Source organism: Heterocephalus glaber, unplaced genomic scaffold, assembly GCF_053883595.1.
Source record: "Heterocephalus glaber isolate CG9 unplaced genomic scaffold, H.glaber_assembly_v1.0 deba00001481, whole genome shotgun sequence".
Lineage (NCBI taxonomy): Eukaryota > Metazoa > Chordata > Mammalia > Rodentia > Bathyergidae > Heterocephalus > Heterocephalus glaber.
The window spans coordinates 17,165,515-17,188,476 of NW_028258317.1; the positions used below are offsets into that span (position 1 = coordinate 17,165,515).

Below are 22,962 nucleotides of genomic sequence, written 5' to 3' on the forward strand. Positions count from 1 at the left end.
CACGCTGAGCCGGCTAGAACAGAAGTTAGGTAGAACTCTTGAGGTCACTGGTGTAGGAAAAGACTTTAAGAACAAAACCTCAGTTGCCTGTGAACTAGCACAAACAATCAACAAGTGAGATCTCTTCTTATTAAAAAGCTTCTGCACAGTAAGAGAAACTACCAGTAGTGTGAGGAGACAACCCACAATGTGGAAAAAAATCTTCACCTGCTGTTCCTCAGACAAAGGCCTCCTATCTTGAATCTATAAAGTACTTAAAAAGATCAGACCTCCCAAATTTAAAGACCCAATCCGAAAATGGGCATCTGAAATGAACAGACATTTCTCAGACAAAGAAGAAGAAAGAACAAATAAACATATGAAAAAATGTTCAACATCACTGGTCATTCGAGAGATGCAAATGAAAACAATGCTGAGATTCCACCTCACTCCAGAAAGAATGGCTGCTATCATGAAATCAAGCAATAACAAATGCTGGCGGGGCTGTGGGGAAAGAGGAACACTGCTCCACTGCTGGTGGGAGTGTAGACTGGTGCAACCATTGTGGAAATCAGTATGGAGATACCTCAAAGAACTAGGACTGGAAGTCCCATTGACCCAGTTATTCCCCTGCTGGGTATTTTCCCCAAAGAATTAAAAGAATCGTAGCACAGTGATATATGTGCACCCATGTTCATAGTAGCACAATTTGTAATAGCTAAAACTTGGAAGCAATGCAATTGCCCATCAACTGGAGATTGGATAAAGAAAATGTGGTTTTTTTTATAAGATGGAGTACTACTCAGCCATAAAGAATGAGAAATTATAGACATTTATAGCTAAATGGATGCACATTGAGGCAATACTCTTAAGTGAAATACATAGGACACACATGTGTAAATACCAAATAGTTTCTCTGGTGTGAGAAACTGAAAGTGTAAATAAGGACTAAAAGGTATAATAGATAATGTGAAATAGGAAGAAAAGGGGCAAAGGGGAAGGGGAAGTGGGAAGGTTAGGGGAAAGGAAAGAAGGGAATGGAATTAATATTAAAAAATATGAACAAAGTCTTTGTAGATAGGGAGAGATGGAGGGGTTGAAAGGAGGGCAGGGGAAGGGGGAAAAATAAGAACCAAGAGAGATTATGTAAAGGTGTGAATTTCCAGTGATGGATGTCATTATATTGTATACCTAAAATGTATCAATAAAATAAAATTTAAAAAAATAAATTTTAAAAATTTTCATTACAGTGAAAGAGATATTGCCAAGAATTATGGGATAAAAGTGCTTAACAAGAGGGAATATTCTGAGGGAGGTTAATGGCAATGTGACTTTTACTATTACAAATTTTTAAAAAAATCAGCATTCACTATATTTTCTGATCAACAATTTATGGCAATTCTGACAAATAAAAACATTACAGTGTGTTTTTATTCCCTTGTTCACCAGATCTGGCATTGTGCAACTTCTGGCTTTTCCCTAAAGCTGAAATGAACATGAAAGGTAAACATCTGTATCAATTCAGGAGGTGGAGGCAGCCAAGACAATGCAACTGAGGACATCATGAATGAGGACTTCCAGAACTGCTTCAGAAAGTAACTAGAATGATGGGATAAGTGTGTTTGAAGCAAAGGGGAGTATTTTGAGTGGGATTAATGGTAATGTGCCTTTTACTGTAATAATCTTTTAAAAACTGAAATATTCATTTCACATGATGTTATTCACACATTTCTCTAGCCCATATAAAAACTCTCAAGGATCTTTCTCCAGGTTTTTTGTTTTGTTTTTGGTGTTTTATTTTGTTTGTGATGCTAGGATAGAACCCAAGGTTTCACACACGCTAGGCAAGTGCTCTACCAATGAACTACATCCCCAACCCTTTTTCTATTTTTGAGGCAGGATTTTACTAAGTTGCCCAGGCTGGGCTTGAACTTACAATCCTCCTGCCTCAGCCTCCTGAGTGGCTAGAATTACAGATAGGCTTCACTATTCAGCTCTCCAGTTCTTTGTGGTTGTGCTGTTATCCAGCTTTGGGTGGCTGTCAAACCAATCAGTGGACAATTTAGTATTGGGCTGGTGCCCAATACTCTAGATATAATTGTCCTCCTTGTGCTATGTTGAGGAAAGGAAATTCTGTAGTGAGCTATACTGGTCTGGCCCTTTCCTTTCCTCTCCTCTCCTTTCCTATCTTTTCTTTTGTGGTACAGGTATTAAACTTAGGTCTTCAGACTCATCCCCAGCCTTTTAAAAATATTTTTTGGGACAGAGTCTTGCTAAGTTGTTGAGTTACCCTGTCTGGGTTCAAATTTGTAATCCTTCTACCACAGCCTCCCCAAGTTCTGGGATTATAGATATGTGCCACCAACACATAGCCTGGCTCTTTATTTCTCATCTGGAGGGAGTTTTGTCAGAGGAAGTATGGTCAGGTTCACAGCCAGGCACTAGACCTGGTCAACTATATAGGTATGAGCTCTGTGGCTCATGGGTTCAGTAATATAAGATAAGCCATTACACAATGACTTAGTTTCTTTCCTCACTGCTGAGACAAAATACCCAACACTCAAAGTTAAAGCTGGAAAGGTTTGTGTGGCTCATAGTTTGGAGAGGTTTCAGTTCATAGTTAGTTGGCTCCAGGGCAGGGTGGCATGGTAGAGGATCACTGCAGAGGAGAAACAGTTCATGGCAGTCAGAAAATAGCAAAAGCAAGCAAGCAAACCAAGAAGTGACTGTTATGGCTTGTGTTTAGATGTGCCCCCAAAGCCTCATGCTTTTTCAGAGGTGGCTGAGTCTAGAGTGTGTGATTGATTCATGGTGGGGCTAGGCCCTTGGCAGTAGGATTAAGGGTGTGAGTGCTACCCACCCTAAGTACTCTAAATTAGATGAAAAGGGCAGAAAGATGCTGTTATTTTGCTTCTTTGTGCACTCATGTTGTTTCTCCTCTGTAATACCTCTCTACCATGTGCCACCCTGCCTTGGAGCCAGCTGATTATGAGCTGAAACCTCTGAATTATAAGCCAAATAAACCTTTCCCCCTTTAACTTATTTTTATTATTTTTTTGGCACTGGGGATCAAACTCAGGATCTTGCGCTTTTGAGGCAGGCACAGTGCCACTGAGCTAAATCCATACCCTCCCTGCCCTTTTAACTTGGAGTGTTGAGTATTTTGTCTCAGCAATGAGAGAAAAGTAATGAAGACAGTGATCATCACAGCTTCCTTCTGCCCCTTTTATATTCTATCTAGGCTACCTGGCTTAGGGTGGGTGTCAAACCAATCAGTGGCCTAATTTAGTAATCACCCACCCTTAATCCAAGTGCCCTTAATCCTAGTATTGAACCATGAATCAATCACACACTAAATCCAGCCACCTCTGAAAAAGCCCCACCTATGACTGCATGAGGCTTTGGAGGGACATCTAAACACAAGCCATAACCCACAGCAACCCTTGAGACTTTTCTAGAATTGGGCACTTAAACTGGCACATTCTTTGAAACTAGACGCTAGTGAGGGATGAAAGACAAGGTTGGTGAGGAAGGCAAGAGCCAGATCCTGTATTACCATCTTGTTGACAACACGGTGTCATAGCAATTTTCCCCTGGAAGTGACACAATCAGATTTGGGTCTCAGAGAGTCCTCTGTTGTCTGTGTGGAAAATATATTGGAACTAGCAAGATAAGAAGTGGGGAAAGCCGTTAGAAGTCTATTCAGTGATTCACAAGAAATGAGGAAGTAGTAACAATAAATATTAAAAGGGTGGCTTGAAAAATGGGGAGCTAGAATTGATAGGACTGGATATGAGGAGTGAAAGGGGAAAAGTTAATATTTTATAGGGCTGATGATATAGCTCAGGGTAGAGTTCTTGCTTAGCATGCATGAGGCCCTAGGTTCCATCCCCAGTACCACACACAAAAAATTATATTTCCCAGTTGGACTTCTACATAGACAGTGAGATTCTTCACTGAAAGACGATATCTAGCAGGAGTAGAAGGTTTTTGACCATGAACTGGACAGGTAGTAATAAAAGCAGCCATTGGATACATAGTTTTGAAGCTCAGGAAAGAGATCCAAGCTAGTTTCTGACCTCCTCTTTCAGATGAGTAATGTGCAAGAACATTGAGCCTGGCTGGGTATAAGACTAGGATAGGGTTGGCTTACAGTATGATCTGAGAGGCAGCATTCACAGATAACTCTAAAATTAAAAGCCAACCAGCAAGATAAACAAGACTGAAGGGCTAATCCAGGTATGAGACAAAAGGGTGGGTTAGGGATGTCAGCTGAGAGGAAGTGGATTCAGAACAGAGGGAAGAAGATGGGAATTAAAGGTACTCTTGGAGCTGTTGAGACATAGCTATGACAGTTTTGTATAGGATAACTTTAGCCTTGGCTATAGATGGGAAGGGGCTAGGGTTCCTGGGATATATAGATTTGGAGATCAGTAGGTAGAAAGTAATTAAGGCCATATGAATATATGAGATTATTTGGGGAGGCTGTATAGATGGAGAAGTGGTTCAATAATAGAGCCCTGGTGACCATCAGTACCTACGGCAAAGAGATGAGAAAAAGCAATGGAGAAGGAAAAACAAGAGGGTTATTATTTAACAGAAACCAAGAGACAAGACTTTTAAGAAAAAGTGGAGTTTAAGAGTGTTAAAATTAGGAAGGCTGGCCAGGGATTTAGCTCAGTGGTTTCGCTGCCTGCTGTGCAAGTGCAAGGACCCGAGTTTGATCCCCAGTTCCAAAAAAAGAAAGAAAAAAAAATTAGGAAAGCTGAGGCAAGAAGATGGGTTGACAAGTTCTAGGCTAGTCTGGGCAACTTAGTGAGACCCTGTCTCAAACTAAAAAATAAAAAGGGCTGGGGTATAGCTTAGTGGTAGAGTACCCCTGGTTTTAATCCCCAGCACCAAAAAACCAAACCAAAACCAAAAACACCAATGTTAAAGTCTGCAGAGAAGTTGGATAGGATTAAATCAGACCTTGGCTAGGGTAGTTTGTGGATACAATAGGACAGAATCTGATTACACAGAAGGGTTGAAAAATGAATGGAATGTGAGGAATTAGAGATTGTTGTAATTGCCTGCTTTCTTTTACAGCTTCTCCTCTAGTCTGCCAATTCTTTGAAGTTAGGGAACAAGTCTGTTTCATTTTCCCTGCACTTTTAGCACTTTCTCAAAGACCCTAAAATATTTTGGATTGGCCGATGAAGACTAATAATGGCTAGGGGGAATATGGGACTAAGGAAGATTCTGAGTATGTTTTTAAGTACGAATAAAAAATATAAAACATAGTATTGCTGGTTAACTCTGGTTAATAGGCTGTTTTCTGAAACCCATTTACTTTTAGTTGATAATCTATTTTTAGGGCAGTTTTAGGTTCACAGAAAAATTGAGCAATAAATAATTGTAGGTTGTATGAATACCGAATAGTTTCTCTAGTGTGAGAAACTGAAAGTGTAAATAAGGACTAAAATGTATAACAGATAATGTGAAATAGGAAGAAAAGGGGCAAAGGGGAAGGGGAAGTAGGAGGGGTAGGGGAAAGGAAAGAAGGGAATGGAATTAATATGAGAAAATGAAAAAATGGAAATAAAGTCTTTGTAAATAGGGAGGGATGGAGAGGTTGAAGGGAGGGGAGGGGACGGGGGAAAAATAAGAACCCAGAGAGATTATGTAAAGATGCAAATTTCCAATGATGAATGTCATTATATTATATACCTAAAATGTACCAATAAAATAAAATTTAAAAAAAATACTTGTAGGTCTACCATACAGTTTCCACAGGGCTTTGTGCATACTGGGCCAGAGCTCTAGAGTGAGCTAGTCCTACCTTCCCCCAGCTCCACTTTCTGATATTTTGAGGCCAATAAAAGCTTTAATATTTCAGGGCTAGAGTCCTAATTGTGTTAAAGATGCTTCTCTGTAGCACAGCCTCATTCAGCTCCCATGTGTGTTTCCCAGGAAGCTGTACTCACTCACCTTAGAGTCTGGCACCTTAGATCCACCCGTGTCATAGGAACCACCTATTGGTCAATAAAACAGAGTAGAGAGTTAACAAGAGATTTAAAGGAGGGTTCCCTACCCACCCACCCACCCACCCAGTGGTGCTGGAGATTGCATCCTGGGCCTCTGCACTGAGCTACATCCTCAGCCTTTTTTTATTTTAAAATTTTGAGACAGGGTCTCACTAAGTCACTAATAACCCAAGCGGAGCTCAAACTTGCCATACTCCTGCCTCAGCCTCCCAGAGTGCTGGGATTACGGGTGTATGCCACCATGCCCAGCTTAATTTTTTTTACTGTGGTAAAAAAGAAATAAAAAAATATAGAACACTAAACCTATTATTTTAGCTGTGTTAGGTGTAAAATTCAGTGGTATTAATTATATTCATAATGTTTGTGACTATTACCACTATGTAGTTTCAATACTTTTTAGGTATTCCAAATGGAAACTTCCCATTCCTCCTTGTTCCTACCCCCTAGCAACCTCTATTCTACTTGTCTCTATGAATTTTCCCATTCTAGGTATTTCATATAATTGGCACAATATAATATTTGTCTGAGTATTCAGTTAACAATGTTTTCAAGGGCTGGGGATTTAGTTCACTGGTGCTGCTGCCTGCCTTGCAAGCACAAGGTCCTGAGTTTGATCCCCAGTACAAAAAAAAAAAACAACTCCCCAAAAACCCAATGTTTTCAAGATTCATCCATGTTGTAGCATGTATCAAAACTTTATTACTTTTCATAGCTGAATAATATTCCAATGTATTTAGATACCACATTTTAAAAATCCATTCATCAGTGGATGGACATATGGGTTATTCCCAACCTTTGGGCTACTGTAAATAATGCTATGATGAGCATTTGCATGCATCTGTTTGAATTCTTGTTTCAATTTTGGGAGGATGCCTAAGTATGGAATTGCTATGTCATATGGCTTTTTTTTTTTTGGTACTGGGAATCGAACTTGGGACCTTGTGCTTGCAAGGCAGGTGGCGGAACCATTGAGCTAAATCCCTGGGCCCCATATGGCAATATAAAGGAGGGTTTTTTAAAAGCTTATTTGTTCTGATTCTCCATCCTAGACTTGTAATCAAGCTGCCTTAAATCCCCCAGGGCACCTAACCCTCAACACCCCAGTAAGATGCTTTCCGTAAGTCAATGACAAGAAGAGGTCATCTGCTTGGGTCCCTGCTATTGTCTTAAGTGAGGCTAGAGGTGTAGCCCTAGAGATTAGTTACCTGATCTATGAGAAACTCCCAAGCTCAGCAAGGCCGCCAGCCAGAAAAGTTATCTAGGCTATATGTGAAACTAGTATACAGTGTTTAGGGTTCTTGGACAGGATAGAGGATAAACAGAATGGGGTGGAAGACAGTCCTGATTCCAAGCACAGAACTTTTCAACCTTACCTAGTGTGTGGTGAAGTCTTACAAGGAGCCAGAGAATTACAATCCTAATCCAAATCAACTCACCCCAAAATAACCTGTTTGTATGTTTATACATACAAAAACTTATTTGGCAAGAGTATTAGGAAATATTGGGATGCTATAGTTCTTTTTAATTTAAAATGTTTAATTTTTAAAACTGAGGTGAATTTCACATAATACATGATCACTTTGTTTTTATTTTTTTGTCAGGCTATCACTATGGAGTCCAGGCTGGCCTTGAACTCACTGAGTAGCAAAGGCTGGCCTTGAACTCAAAATCCTCCTGCCTTAGCCTCCTAAGTACTGAGATTATAGGAGTATGCCACCATGCCTGGTTTAATTAGCTATTTATTTTATTTGTTTTTAATTTATTTTTTGTGGTACTGAGGTTTGAACCCAGGGCCTTTGCACTGAGCTATATCCTCAGTTCATTTTTAAAATTTTGAGACAGAGTCTCACTAATTCGCTAAGTTTCGCAGGTGGGGCTTGAACTTGAAGTCCTGACTGTGCCTTCCAGACTGCTGGGACTACAGTTATACACCATAAAATTTGGCTTAATCAACTATTTTCAAGTATACAACTTAAGAACATATAGTACATTTGCAATGTTGTCTTACTACAACCTCTCTCTGCTTTCAAAACTTTCCATTACCCAGAACAACATCCCATAAGCTCTAGCTTTTCTGATGTGATCATCTTCCTCTGCTGGCTGAGGTGCTGGGCATGGCTATTCACATGCTATCACCAGGAGACACCTATGCCTAAGACATAAGATAAATGAGGGATTGGGTCTGGGAGACAATGATCACCCTGTGAGGGCTTCTTTTAATTTAATTTAATTTAGTTTAATTTTCTGTTTTTTGGTACTGGGGATTGAACTCGGGACCCTGTGCTTGCAAGGCAGGCAGCGGAACCACTGAGCTAAATCCTCGGCCCAGTTTAATTTATTTTTTATTATGACTTCTTTTAATACTATTGGTCTAAAAGGGAATCGGGAGATTAGTAGCTTCAGTAACATACTGACTGCTCCATCTATTTTAAATTTGTTTAATTTTTATTTGTAATTGACAAATAATAATTGTATATATTTATGAGTACAATGTGATGTTCATATATGTATACATTGTAGAATGATTATATCAAGCTAATTAACATGTCCATCCCTATATATTTTTTTTAGTAGTAGGAACATCTGTAATCTACTTTTAGTAATTTTGAAATATACAATATATTATTATTAACTCTGGTCACTATGTTCTGCAATAGATCTCAAAAACTTATTCATCCTGTCTCCTTGTACCCTTTTGGCAACACCCTTCTGATTTAATATGAAAATGAACTGAGAGTGTTGTTTTTCCCTAAGAAACTGGGAACTCCTGTGAGGACAGAGACTAAGTGTTAAACATCTTGCTATTCTCAATGCCTAACACAATGGATTATATCTACAAGGTACTAAATAAATGCTTTTAAGTTAGAAATGAGTGGGCTAGGTGGTCTTTGCCTAACGAATAAAAAAACTGTGAGGCAAATGTGAATTTCAGAAGCTTATAGATTTAGAACTAATATATTACTTTTTTTTCTTGAGACAGGCACTTTCTATGTAGTCTAGGCTGCCCTGGAGTTCAAGATCTTCCTGTCTCATCCTCCCGAGTGCTGGGATTACAGGTATATGCTACCATGCCTGGCCTAAGAGTTAGTTTACTCTTGAAATCCAGGGCTCAGGAAGACGGTGAAACATGCATACCATAGAGCTTTCCATAGATAGAACACTTATTGAAGACCATGATGTTCCGAGTCAGGGTCCCTGTTTTGTCAGAGAACACATATTTGACCTGGCCAAGCTCCTCGTTAAGGGTGGTAGTACGAGCCTGTGCAGGGGTGTTCTTTGGTGCATAAAACATCTTCCGATCCCAGTTGATATAGAAACTATTCCCCAGTCTTATTATTTCAACACTAGGGAGAAAAGAAACGAAGGGTCCTGGTCAGAGTAGCACAAAACAAAGCATTATGTTGGTTTCCTTTTTACAGGTCCAGCTCCTACAGGGAGCTCAGGGCCAGCATCTGAAAATCAGAGTATCTTCCCTGGGAACCTACCTTTCTGAAGGACCTTTCCCATCAGCCAGCTCATCATGAAAGGCTTTACCACCTGGATCCAGGTATTCTTGATTAATCTGTCTTATCTGAGTCATAGCCTTTTTCACTCTTTCTCCTTCCAAAATGTGTCCAAGAAAAGTCAACAGTTTAAAAATTTTTGAATAGTTAACTTATAAAAGGAAACATTGGGCTAATTAAAGGATTATTATTGCTGTCATGTGGGGAAGAGAGAGAAACTTGTCATACTTAGAGTTTGTTTCAGAAGAAGGGAAGAATCTGTGAAGTCAGACATGGTTTATGGGCTGACTCTCCGATAAATTTCCAGGCAAGCCACCCCACCTGTGGTGAGTCTTCTCCCTGAGATAGCCTCTTTTTTTACGTGGATTTGCCTATGCCTTTGTCATAGTCCTTGTCTGCTGCAGATAACATGCATTATGGATTCTTTATCGTCAACAAGCATTTTCCATTTTAAAACAGTAAAGACTTTTAGGGGACTGCTTGCTGTCATCATCCATACTTAATGTGTGTTAAACTGCTTTATTCATAATCTCTGTCTGAGACAGCAGTATTAAGAAGCCTGTATTTTTTTCTCTGAGCTGAGGAAAGAGGAGCTTGATGGAGTCTTCTACTGATGATCTTCAATTTTGGAGCTGGATCTCCCTGCCCAGCCTTTACCATACCAGCCACCATCATGGACTCTCTAAACTCAAACATCGAATCACATTCTTTTTTTGAAGGCAGTTGGCGGAACCACTGAGCTAAATCCCCGGCCCATCACATTCTTTTTTTCCTTAGAAAAATCTTGGCTGGCTTTTTATGGCTTTTAGGATAAAATCCAAGCTCTTTGGCCTGTAATTTAAGGATCTTCTGGACCTGACCCCAAATTACCATCCAACTAGCTTTTTAAAAACCTCCATACCTCTGTACATACTGAGCTTTCTGTTTGCAATGCTCCTTCCCTATTCTCTTTTTCCAAATATCAACTTGATTATTATCTTTGTGCAAACTTTCCTAAGCTTCTCCAGGCAGAACTAATCTATTCCTTCTCAAGGCTCCTATACACTCATTTCAATTACATCATTTTTCATATTGTACCATAATTATTTATGTATCTGTTTCCATAGCTACATTGCAATCTTCTCTAGAGAAAGGCATGTTTAGGCTTTTAAAACTTTTAACTTCATCTCCCTAATGAGTGTATAATTCAATCTTATTATTGTACTGATTAGTATTTTTCTGATTCTAGAGTTGCACACCTTTCCTTGTGCTATACTGGCTATTTATCATCTTCTTACGTCTACATTTTAATTGGGTTGTCTATTAATGAGCTCTAAGAATTCTTTATATATTCTGGTCATAGGTTATATGTATTGTAAATATGGTCTGTTTAAGGACTACTTTTCATTTTAATGATGTCATTTAAAGTTCTAAATTTTGATGGAATCCCATTTATCAATTTTTTTCTTTTATACATCATGTTTTTTTATGTCCTAGGTAGTTCTTGCCTACCCTGAATTCATAAATATTTTCCCTTATAATTTCTTCTTAAAGTTTTATACTTTTAGCCTTTCTTATTTAGGTTCATAGATCCCTTCAAGTTATTTTCATGTATGGAAAAAAAGGGGTTGAGGTTAATTTTTTATATATGGATACCAGGTGTTCTAGTGCCATTTGCTGCAAACACTATCTCTTCCTCAGCTCTTGAATTGAGTTTATACTCTATAAAATGCTAATGTTAAATAATCTTTCAAAACTCAGTGGACCATATATGTGTGGTTCTATTTGTAGATTCTCTGTTTTATTCCAATGATCTATATGTCTTTCCTTACACCAACACTGCCTTGATTACTGTAGCTTTAGAAGAAGTCTTAAAATTAGGTACTAAACATCTTCCAACACTGTTTTTGTTTTTGTTTTTAACTTTTCTAAGTCCTTTGTACTCCTACATAACTTTTAAATTTCAATATCCAATTCTTCATTTATAGCAAGTATACACAGACCTGAATTTTTATATATACCTTGTGTTTTCTAATCCTGCTAAATTCAAGTACAAGTTCTAGGGGCTCCTAGAGATTTAGTATTTTCTCTGTAGATGATCATTTCATCTACATATAAAGATTTTGCTTCTGCCATGCCAATCCTATCCTAGTTGTGTCATTTTATTGCCAGACTAATTTGTTGGGGACTAGGTTTCAAAGTTTAATGGACAGATAAAGAGAAAGCATATCTGCCCTTGTTCCCCACCTTAAGGAGAAAGCATTGTATCTTCTCCATTCATATAAGGCATTCTCGCTGGAAGTGTGGAGTACATGTCTTTAATCTGTTGAGAAGGTTCTGTTCTACTTCTAGGCTCCTGATAGCTTTTACCATAAACAGTAGAATTTAGTCCAATACTTTTTCTCCAACTAGTGACAGGATCATATGGCTTTTTCCTTTCCTCTGTTTAAATGATGACTTTTGGAGGTGGATCTTCCAATGCTGAACCAATACTGCCATCCCTATAACAAAACCACTTTCTACATCCTGCCAGATCTGACTTCCAATAGTTTGTTTTGTTAAACAAATTTCTATCTATGTTCATACTTTTTTCTTCTATTATCTTTATCCCATTTTAGGATTAGCACAATGTTGATTTCCTAAAATGAGGGGAGAAGTGTTCCTTCTTTTTTCTGCTTTAATTGTTTGATATAATTTATCAGTTAAAATGTTTATGAGCCTGCTGTTGTCATATAGGTAGGTTTTCAAGCTAGGAATATATTTTCTTTAATAGGTGCTATTCAAATTTTGTATTTCCTCCAGAGTTAGTTTCATTAATTTGTCTTCCAAGGTACTTCTTAGAAGTTGTCAAATTTATTTCAAAAAAGATTTTTGTAATATGCTTTCTATGTCCTTTTAAATTCTGTAAAATCTGTGGTAATGTCTCCTAGATCTTAATGTTGTTATTTAAAAAATGTATAACTGATATTGTGTAACAGGAAGAAAAGGTCTAAAAGACCAGGGGAATTGGGAGGGGTAGGGGAAGGGAATAAAGGGAAAGGAAAAAATATGAAAAGAGAAAAAAAAATGGAAACAAGGTCTTTGCAATTAGGGAAGAGTGGAGGGAGTGAAGGGAGGGCAAGGGAAGGGAAAAAAAGAAGAACCAAGAAAGGCATGTTTTATTATTCATGTTAGCTTGACCCATAGTAGGTGCTCAATAACTATTAAAGAATATAATTTAGTTATATTATATAGTTATATATTTGGAGGGTGCCTTCTGAGTTAGGATGTCATAGCCCATGCTTTAGAAAACCTGGAAAGGAGGAAACTAAAACACATTTGGGTCTGTGTATGTGTCAGGGAATGCTAAACCTAGAAAAGGAAGGTAAGAGTACAGTGAAGATTTACTTCACCTATTTCAAATTTTTGTCCAAGGTGCTTATGAAAAAGGAGAAATGTATCCTTTCTCTTCTCCAACTTTTATGAACTGAACTTGAGTCAAAAATCACACCTATTTGGCAACTTGTTTCTGTGGGAAATACATTCCAAGTTCTGACTGACTGACGTATGAATGAATGCTTAGAGTCTATCTCATTGGTTGGTAAGTAGCAGCTGCCTGGTCAGGTGTTAGCATTACCACATTTTTCTAATTGTTTGTATGTCTTATTTAGTCACAGGTTATTTGAGGGCAGGTATAATTTTCTTTTTGTATAAACCACATAATATCTAGTACAGTATGCTGGGATAGAAAGCATCCATACAATCTCTAGATATTTCTGAGAATGTTTTGCATACCAGCCTGTGGAAAGTAAAGAATTAAAGGGCACATAGCATATGGTTTTTTAAAGTTCATACTCTTGTTGGAGAATTAAGCAGGAAGTAAGAAGTCAACCTTCCCCCATAACCTAATATAATCAAAGAAGCCTACCTGATGTAGATGGAAATGGGCACCATGGTGTTGAGAACAATGAAGTAGGACCAGTAAATGAGTGTGGCAGATATGACTGATGAAGAGACATAATTTTCCCATGGCAGAAAAATCTGGAAGTAGTAGCCTATCTTGCTCTGCCAAATGCCATGACCAACTGCTATGATAAAACACATGATGCCTAAAAGCAGGAAAATCTATAAAAAACAAAACAAAAATGAATTAAATGAACATTTCATCCAAGGTATATACTGCTTCAGTTCTACCTTCTGGAGCTCAACAAGAAGTCTGTCTCTCCTTGAAGGTCAGGAGGTCACAGAGTTTATAGGCCCTGAAAACAGGACACAGAACAGAAAAGAAAGCTCAGTAGGAGACATCCTTGGGGTTTTGAGAGATAACAATAACTAAAATATACTAAGTACTAATTAAGTGCTGGGAACTGCTAGGTTATTTATTTAATATTTATTTATTATAATACTCTTAACAATAAATGAGGAACTTGATACTGAGAGTGGAAAAATGTTCTGACCAAAGTCATTTAGCTATTGAGTAGGAGACAGAGTTTCTGAAACATATCCTCAATCACTCCATTATTGAAGTGAGGTGCCACTTTAAAAAAAAAATCTAATATGTGTGATATTGGCTTAGCAATTGGGGGGGGGTAGCAGTAGTAAAGAAAACTGATATAAAAGACTGGAAAGGGCTGGGGATGTAGCTCAGTGGTACTGCGCCTTCCTGGCAAGTGCAAGGTCCTGAGTTCAATTCCTGATACTGGAAAAATAAAAAATAAAATAAAAGGCTGGAAAGATGGCAAGAATGTAAACAGTAACTAATCTGGAAAAACTAAAACTGGAAGGTAGACTGTGTGCTTACCAAACCTGCAGCTCTAAAGGAAGTGGTTAGAAAGGATTGGAGTATTAGTATATTAATTACTACTGGCTGCCTTTGACAAATTTTTTTTTTTGGTACTGGGGATTGAACTCAGGACCTTGCACTTGTGGGGCAGGCACTGGAACCACTGAGCTAAATACCCGGCCCTCTGACAAAGTTTTAAAAAGAAGAATTGACCAAGAGAGAGAACTGGCCAATCAATATATAAGCACAAATGAAAAGAAACAGAGTAAAGAAATTTAGGCCATCAAAGGACTATAACTTGTAGACAATAAATAGGAAGATATTGGGACCTTTAGAAAACAAGGCCTAGTGATTCTTTTCAGCTGAAAAAAATGACAGCTTGAGGCAAAATTTGGATTAAAGGCAATGCATTTTAACCCATGACTATTACTTCAGATAGCCTCAACTTTTTGCTACTGAATGGAGAGAGTAGGGTATGAAGTCTAACGAAACACAGAAATAGGACAAATTTCATAACTATGCCTAGGAAAGAATTTGTGTGTATGTGTGTGGGGGGGTAGGTTGGCTACTGGCATGTGGAATTAACTGGGAGCAAACAAATTAGAATCCTGGTAGGTGTTGGAAGGGTGATATTACTAAAGTTACCATAAACCCAGTCTTTAAAGCTTGTGACTGGTTGGGAAGCCTTAAAAAAAAAAAAAAAGCAACACCAGGTAGGCAGCAGGTAGTGAAAAATGCAGTCCCCAAGAAGAGCAGATCCCCCAACCTCTTCTTCAGAGTTGTCCAAGGAGGATAAAAAGAATGGGGAAGAAATTCCCAAGGGTAGAGCTGGACATCATTGAGAGTAATGAATAAAAAAGTTCCTCCCCTGTCTCAAGACCAAGAGAAACCATATTTAGATCAGCTGGAGAGGACTGTGCATTACCCAGAGATCCCAGAATCCAAATTGGATGCGGTTACTGGGTGAGATTTGGTGGACATGATTATATGTCATAGTGCTTTTCAAATTTCATTTTTAGCAGATGAGCTCCCTATTTTTCCAACTAAAATTTTATTAGACAGATAAACATGAAGCTGCTCTTTTAGAATCAAGAACTTCAGATGAGGAAGTCAGAACAAAGGCCATTTGACCTTCTCTGTTCTCCTTGCAGCAGACCCTAAGATCCCTCTAAGGAAATAATAGGGCTTGAAAATCATTAACAACTCAATTCCAAGTTGGAAATAGGAGCTACTTCTGTAGAAGGTATGTCTATTTGTAAAGAAATACAGGGAAAAAGTCTAACTTACCCAGAGCACAAGGACATTCACAAGACGGTCCATTTGTGTCCGTTTAAAGATGGACTTTCCACTGTTCTTCATTAATTTTGTGTCTGGTCCTAAGTAAAACAAGGAGCCATGAGACCTTAGAATCCCCGAATATACTTAGAGGCTTGAAGTTTGGTTGAAGGTATATTTATGTTCACCTAGTCTAACCTCTTAGGTAATTCCAGGGGTTAAAGACCTGGAGAAGAGCTCACATTAGTGTCAATAACCCAGACAGAAACATTAATTTCTAAGAGTAGTCTCAACTGCCTTTACTAGTGTATTCATGCTGATTCTTCTCTTTGCAGCACCTCTGTTCCACCTTTCCTAGATGAGTTAAGTCAGGAATCACAAGCTTTACTCATCACCATTTGGTTTATTTGGATTAGGGAATGAATTTTCTGATAAAGAGATCTCTGTCTTCTTTAGAGGGTCCCCAGTGCGGGGCCAAGTTATATTTAGTTTCTAACTGGGAATGGAAGCCAGAGGCAAAGGGAGTGTTCTCCTGGGGTGGAAAATGAGGAGCTGAGGCTTCTCTGGGGCTGAGTGGCCCCTTGTTTTTTTGTGACAGAGCAGACAATAGTTAGAAGTAAGAAGTTTTAATAGCCACTGGGACTACAGTTGCAAATTACTAGAGATATGGCTGCAGAGCAAGAAAGCATAAAAGAGTTAAAAGAAACTGTAAGTAGCAATTTCTCTGGCCCTTTACCATCTGATCGTTATTCTTACATGTACTCTAAGGGAGAAATTTCATCAGTGATTACAACTTCCTGGTATACAGCAAACACTATTCTTTTCTCTGAAACATTTCTTGAAAGGCTTGAAATCCTGAGAAATTTGGCACAGAACCTAGAAGCTTTAGGGACCATACCCACCAGGATCCTTAAAATGTATCTCCCTGGGGCTTGGTACCCTTATTTTCCACAGAAGTAAGAAGAATAGGAGCCCCATGTCTAGGAGTAGACTTTCTAGAAGAGGAGTTCTGGGAACCTGAGTTGAATAGTATTCTCTCTGGTAAATCCATTTTGATGCTTCCTACTATCGTGGTTGTTGTGTTATATAGTTTGGATCCTAAATATCCCCCAAAAGATCATGTGTTGAAGGCTTAGTTCCTAGCTGATGGTGCTATTGGGAGGTGGTGGGAACTTTAGAAGGTGTGACCTAGTTAGAGGAAGTTAGGTCACTGGAGGTGTGCCCTTGAAGGGTTTACAGCACTCTTCTTTTAACAACTGAGTTATATTCCTCCTGCTAGATGTTAAATGAACTGGTCACTAATGAGGAATTGTATATAGTATGTACAATATTCAGAATAAAGAAATGGTCACAGGAAACTCCAATTCAATGACTTTGCTTTTATTTGCATAACTCTTACATGCAATACAGTAATGTATAATAGAACATAAAACTACAGTACTGTATTATACAGTACTATACAATCAGCAAAAATTACAGTACTGTATAAACAAAGTATACTGTACAAAAAAGACACTGAAGCTCTATAAACAAGATGTACAGAAGTGTACAAAAAAAAGATGGGTCATAAGCCGAGTGGTGGGTTGTAAGTCTGACCAGTCATTAAACAGGTCAGGTAGGTTGTTGGGCTGGGGATTTAGCTCAGTGGTTTTGACGCCTGCTGCGCAAGCGCAAGGACCTGAGTTCGATATCTGGTACCAAAAAAGACAAAACAAAACCAGGTAGGTTGTTAAACAAGGAACATCTGTACTGGGACCTGACCCCTTCTTCTCTTTTTTGTTTCTGGCTGCTGTAAGGTGAGTGGCTTTGCTCTACTATGCACTCCCACAATGATGTTTAGCCTCACCATAGTCCCAGAGTAACAGGGCCATGTGACCATGGACTGAAACCACCGGAACTGTGAGCCAAAATAAATCTTCCCTCCTTGTAAGTTGTTTCTCTCAGGTATTTTATCACAACAGCAGAAAGTTGACTAATACAGTCATCAATGCCCATTGTCCCTGAGGGCATAGAATGGCATAAATGCACCCTCTATTTTCCTGAAACAGCCCAGGAAAATCTCTTGCTAAGTATTATGGATTGTGGCTCTAAACATTATCTGAAGAAAGGCCACTACTAATGTGGTGCCTTCTCTTTGATACAAATTCTTTAGATTATATTTTACATTATTTTCCATAATAAACACTGCCTCTATTCTTTCACTGTGGGAGTAATCCAAAGTATAATCTCCCCTTTCACATCCTAATTATTTTGTTCTTTCTTTATATGTATCCTCTGTGTCCAGATATGGTTGGAAAGACTCAAGAATGCTCTGTGGTCTTGGAACACAGACTTCTTTTTTTTTTGGTACTGGGAATCAAACTCAGGGCCTCACACTTGCCAGACACGCACTACAGCACTGAGCTACATCCCCATCACAAAGACTTCTAATGAAGGTGGAGCTGATATGCTGGCAGTGCATTTCAGGGGAAAAAGTTTTTCTAAGAAATAAGCTTTTTCTTAATCCATCCATCTACCATCCTATCTATCCATAGTAGACATATCTATATCTATATCTATATTTATCTGAGTGTCATATCCACATCCTGAAAATTAAATACTCCCAACTTGGTTATGAATGGACTCCAGCAGGCAGAATCTGGCTGTGGCTGCAGGGAAACATACCAGTATAAATCACTAAGCCATAGCACCAATCTGTATTCCTGATGATGCAGCCTCGGAGCAGCAGCTTGTCATGGTCCAGTAAATACTTTTGCCCTTTATAGGTCAGGATGCCTGTGAATTTGTCCAACTTGTTATTGGGAGGATCACACTTTACTTCTCCTGCAGAAAAGTAAAGAAGTAAGAGTCCTTGTTTTGTAATCTTAGGTTTTCATAACAGAATGGAAGGAGGCTCAATAGAAAAGCAGAAAGAAAACCTCTCTTTCAAACTATCACATTTTTCGATCTCCCTTGAGAAAAGCAGACAAAGGTTTCTGGGCATCAAGGAAGAATAATTCTGTTTCTTTCTTTTTTTCTTTTTTTGGTACCAGGGATCAAATTTGGGTCCTTGGACTTGCGCAGCAGGCAGCGAATCCACTGAGCTAAATCCCCTGCCCCTTTTCATCCAGAAAAGAGAAAAACTTACACGATAACCTATCACCATTAGTCTGTCAGATTGATTGGTCTCTGAATTTGAAAAAAGGACTGAAAGCAATAAAATGCTAGGCATAGGGCCGGGGATTTAGCTCAGTGGTGCTGCCACCTGCCTTGCAAGCACAAGGTCCCAAGTTCAATCCCTGGTACCAAAAAAAAAAAAAAAAAAAAACTAGGTGTATTTTTTAAAAAATGGAGACAGTTTGATTTTTTCCTGATTAATAAACTAAATGCCCCTATAAATATTTATGCAATGCTAAAATGATTAAGTAAAATCTATCCATTGTCTAGATAAAAGTACTATTAACCTTTTGAAATATATCCTTTCCATTTTTTTCCTATAATATACTCAATCATATGTTTCTCAAACAGGTTTCTGTGATATATACTATGCAGTCTTTTGTCATCTGTATTTTCCTGTTAGTATGATATAAATATTTTCCATGTCAGTAAATATCAACTTGCATATTTCTGTAATGAGTTGTGTAGAACTTGCTGCATGGATGTACCATACTTTATTTAGCCAGTTCTTTACTGATGAAACTTTGGGTGCGTAATCTTATTTTCTAACTCACCATCAAAAGCAGACAGCAGCTCCAGATTATCTTCCAAATCACTGGTAACTGAGATGGCCTGCTTCACTTTCAGGTTGGTTTCACTAGAGTAAAGAACACAGGATCACTAGAGTACAGGCCATATGTACAACAGGAGCATAGGACCAGTTTCTCCTACTTCTTCATGGGGTTTTAGAAAACAGATGTTTCCAGCAGAGCCTGGGCCATGGATTTGAGCTGTAAGAGTTCCCTGCTGTCATGGGCAGTACTGAGGTGAGATAACTCTGCAAGGGAGCCAAATGTTAGCCCCTTCGCTGCCCCTCTCTCCCCTCACCTCCTGTAACACATCACCACTACTTTAACTAACCCAGAGATTTAGCTGGTCAGATGCACTGGAAAAGCTGAAAAGACATCATGAAGGGACCTGGGGGTGGCACCTGCTCCCTACAAGAATAAGGAGTAGATTCTAGTAAGAACCTGTATACACCTCCAAGGAAACATACTCCCAACATCATAAACATTAACAGAGCCCAAGAAGGGCCCTGTAATTAACCATTTGCTGAGAGAGGAATGCATAGAGACACAGCCAAAATAGAAGGCAGATTTCAAAAAGCTTGAAGGCACCAAAGGAATAATTTTAAGAATGCAGATTGATGTAAAACTCTGCAAGATGAGCTCTCTGAAAATGACCCTGATCCTCCTAAGACCTTAGCTTTTTTGAATCAGTAGATAATTTTTCCTCACTCACATTTCCCCAGAAACTCTAGAACTCTATTCTGAAAATTTATGGTTCAATTAACCTCTTTTCTACTACTCAGCATTATGGAATACAGCTGTCCCTGAGTATCTCTAGGGCATTGGATCTAGGACTAACCCCCCTCCCCCAGATACCCAAACCCATGGATGCTCAAGTTCCTCATATAAAATGGCACAATATGTGTGCAGTACCTACATACACCCTCAGTATACTTTAAATAAATTCTTGATCACTTTTAATTTTTTTCTGGTACTAGGGATTGAAACCAGGGAGTGCTGAGCTACATCCCCACATCTGTTTTTAAATTTTATTTTGAGATAGAGTCTTACTAAGTTTCCCAAGGTGGCTATGAACTCAGCATTCTACTGCCTTAGCCTTTCAAGTAAGCTAGGATTACAGGTAAGCACCACCACACCTGGCAATTTATAATTCAATGTAAATGCTATGCAAATACTTGCTATGTTATATTGTTTAGGGAAAAACAAGGAGAAAGATCTGTATATATTTGGTACAGATATAAATTTTTTTCCAATATTTTTAATCTGTGGGCCTTGGAGTTACAGATAAAGAACCCATGGTTATGGAGGGCTGACTGTACAGCTACACACAATGTTTCTAGTTTAGAGATGGAGAATATAAAGTTTATTTGCCCAGATTCTGGACCCAGTTGATCTTCTTCTTCTCCTTCTCCCTCTTCCTCTTCTTCTTCCTCTTCTTCATTTTTTTTGGTACTGGGGATTGAACTTGGGACCTTGTGCTGGTGAAGCAGGCGGCAGAACCACTGAGCTAAATCCCCAGCCCTCCCGGCCCAGTCTTATTCTTAAAGGTCCCAAGGATCTGGGTTCCTGTCTTCTCTCAAATGGATAGTTCTAGATTCTCTGGCTCATATACTCTCATTTTTATCTGAGAATAAGGTTAATTCCCTGTATCATGCTCTCAGTGAGATGCCACTCTAAGCTGGATAAAACTGTCTTAATGAAGTATCAGGAGGGAACACTTACCCATCCAGTTCTGCTGTTTCTATGTATGCCAGACTGTATGGCTCACTGCTAGAGAGCAATAGTATATCTGCCTGTGATAAGAGAAGCCAGAGAAGATGAGAAAAATAGGCTTTTAGCATCACAGTGTGACCAAAGCCATCCCTGAGGAAAAAATATTCACCAAACTATTTTACAGAGTTGGTTTTACTTTCTTTGTCTGGGACTTATCACTGCTACCCTCTTCCAAAGCTATTCACACTTACCTATAGCTATGGTGAGAGAGGTATAAGAACAAGCTTTTATCGTAGGTGTTGCTGATCTTCAATGCAAAGGGAGACAGATAAATGTCACCAGGAATAGTGGTAGCAGAAGTGCCCTAAGGGTCCCTAATTCCCACTCAAGCCAAAAACCAAAAAGCCACAGCCAGGAGAGGTACTCACTGTAACAGGCTGATTATTTTTTAGTTTGATTATATCTCCTACTTGGACATTCATCCATTTGTCCTCCTCCATCCTGTAAGAAAATGATCTTTGAATGTCTGCTTTGAGAATTTTGCCAGAGCTCTGTTTTGATAATCAAGAAACAAAAAACAAAACAACAAAGGAGGCTGAGATGAACAAAGACAAGGCCCAGGAGGACCAAACTGGTTTGTGATGCATCCTTGCTGCAGTCAAGAATGGGGCCTATTTCTCTTCAGGCTAAAAGAGTTTCCTAGAACCCTACAGAAGTATACATAGATATATGTGCACATAAGAATTTTAAAAGTGAAATAGTTTGAATAGTAAAGAAATATGTAAAAGGAAAAATTAGAGTCTCCTCTGTCCACAGCCTTTAGTTCTGCTCCACAAGGGTGGCCACTACATTTTCTTGTATTTCTTTCTAGAAAATATCAATTCATAAAATCCCATATAATATATACATTTAAAAGTTGTACACTAAATATATAATTTTCTGTACTTTTTCACTTAGTAATATATCCTGGAGAACATTTATACAAGTTGTGGCTCATTCTTTTTAATAGCTGAGATGTACACTATTACATGGCTGTATGAAATTTATTTACTTATGTGAAAACTAAAATGCCTTTGACTCTTGAAATGCCTACTCCCCATAAAAGGCAGCCTGGCAGTGTGAGTGGATTCTACAATAATACTGACTCTCTTCCCTCCTCTTTTTGTACTCAATTTCTCCAACTGTATATGATTTGTGAGTCCTTCCTCCCTGAAAAGGGACTAAAGAGGATGTAGAGATTGCCATAGTATTTTGGAAACATTACCCCCTTGAACAGTTCTACTGTGCTAAGTACCCATAGAGCTGGGAAAGAGAGGGCACATTTAGAAACCATTCTCCATCTCATGTTTGAATACAGCTTTGTCTCCTGTGGACCATGACATACACCACCATTTTGCCAGATACACAAAGGAATAGGGATTCTCAGAACACCTTTTCTTTGAGAAGGGTCCAATTTTTTTATACAAAAAATCCCTTTAATATATACTCACTCTTTTAGAGAATTTTCTGATAGTACTGAAGATTGGTAGCTACAAGCCTTGAAGAAAGACATCTGAATATTTATTTTATTTTCTTTTGATCTGACATTTACTTCTGTGGGTTCTCTGGCATTCTACCTGCCATTATTTTCACCAGTGAAACGTGAAGAGAGAGCAATGCTATATAATATTCTGGCTTCTCCTGGAGATTTAAATTCTTATATTTTATTACATAAGAAGCTGCCAGACTATTACAATTTGTTCCTAGACATTTTAACAACTATGTGTCCCAGACTTTGGAAAGGGGAAGATACTCCTACTGATTTAAAATATGGACTCCTGTTGTGCCTTAAGTGCATTTTAGATTTCCAGGCATTGTACCCTAGCTTATGGTTTAGAAAATGTATCAGAGAGCTAGAGAAGCCAAATACTTTGACTTCAAGGGAGACCACTCATATTATATTCTGTTTTGTATGAATGGTACCTCCTGAAGTTCTATAACACATTGGTACTTTTAATATT

The 22,962-nt window shown here is 38.5% G+C and overlaps 1 protein-coding gene across 1 annotated transcript in view; it reads right to left on the reverse strand.

Annotated features, from left to right (window-relative positions):
• Positions 1–22,962, reverse strand: part of LOC101726659 (phospholipid-transporting ATPase FetA-like) — a gene marked incomplete at its 5' end in the record, with an annotated part of 67,427 nt that overhangs the window by 30,754 nt on the left and 13,711 nt on the right. The window contains 7 exon segments of the mRNA XM_087183554.1: positions 9,133–9,349; positions 13,395–13,591; positions 15,537–15,625; positions 18,189–18,347; positions 19,235–19,317; positions 20,972–21,042; positions 21,391–21,463. Coding sequence (XP_087039680.1) covers positions 9,133–9,349; positions 13,395–13,591; positions 15,537–15,625; positions 18,189–18,347; positions 19,235–19,317; positions 20,972–21,042; positions 21,391–21,463 — 889 coding nt within the window.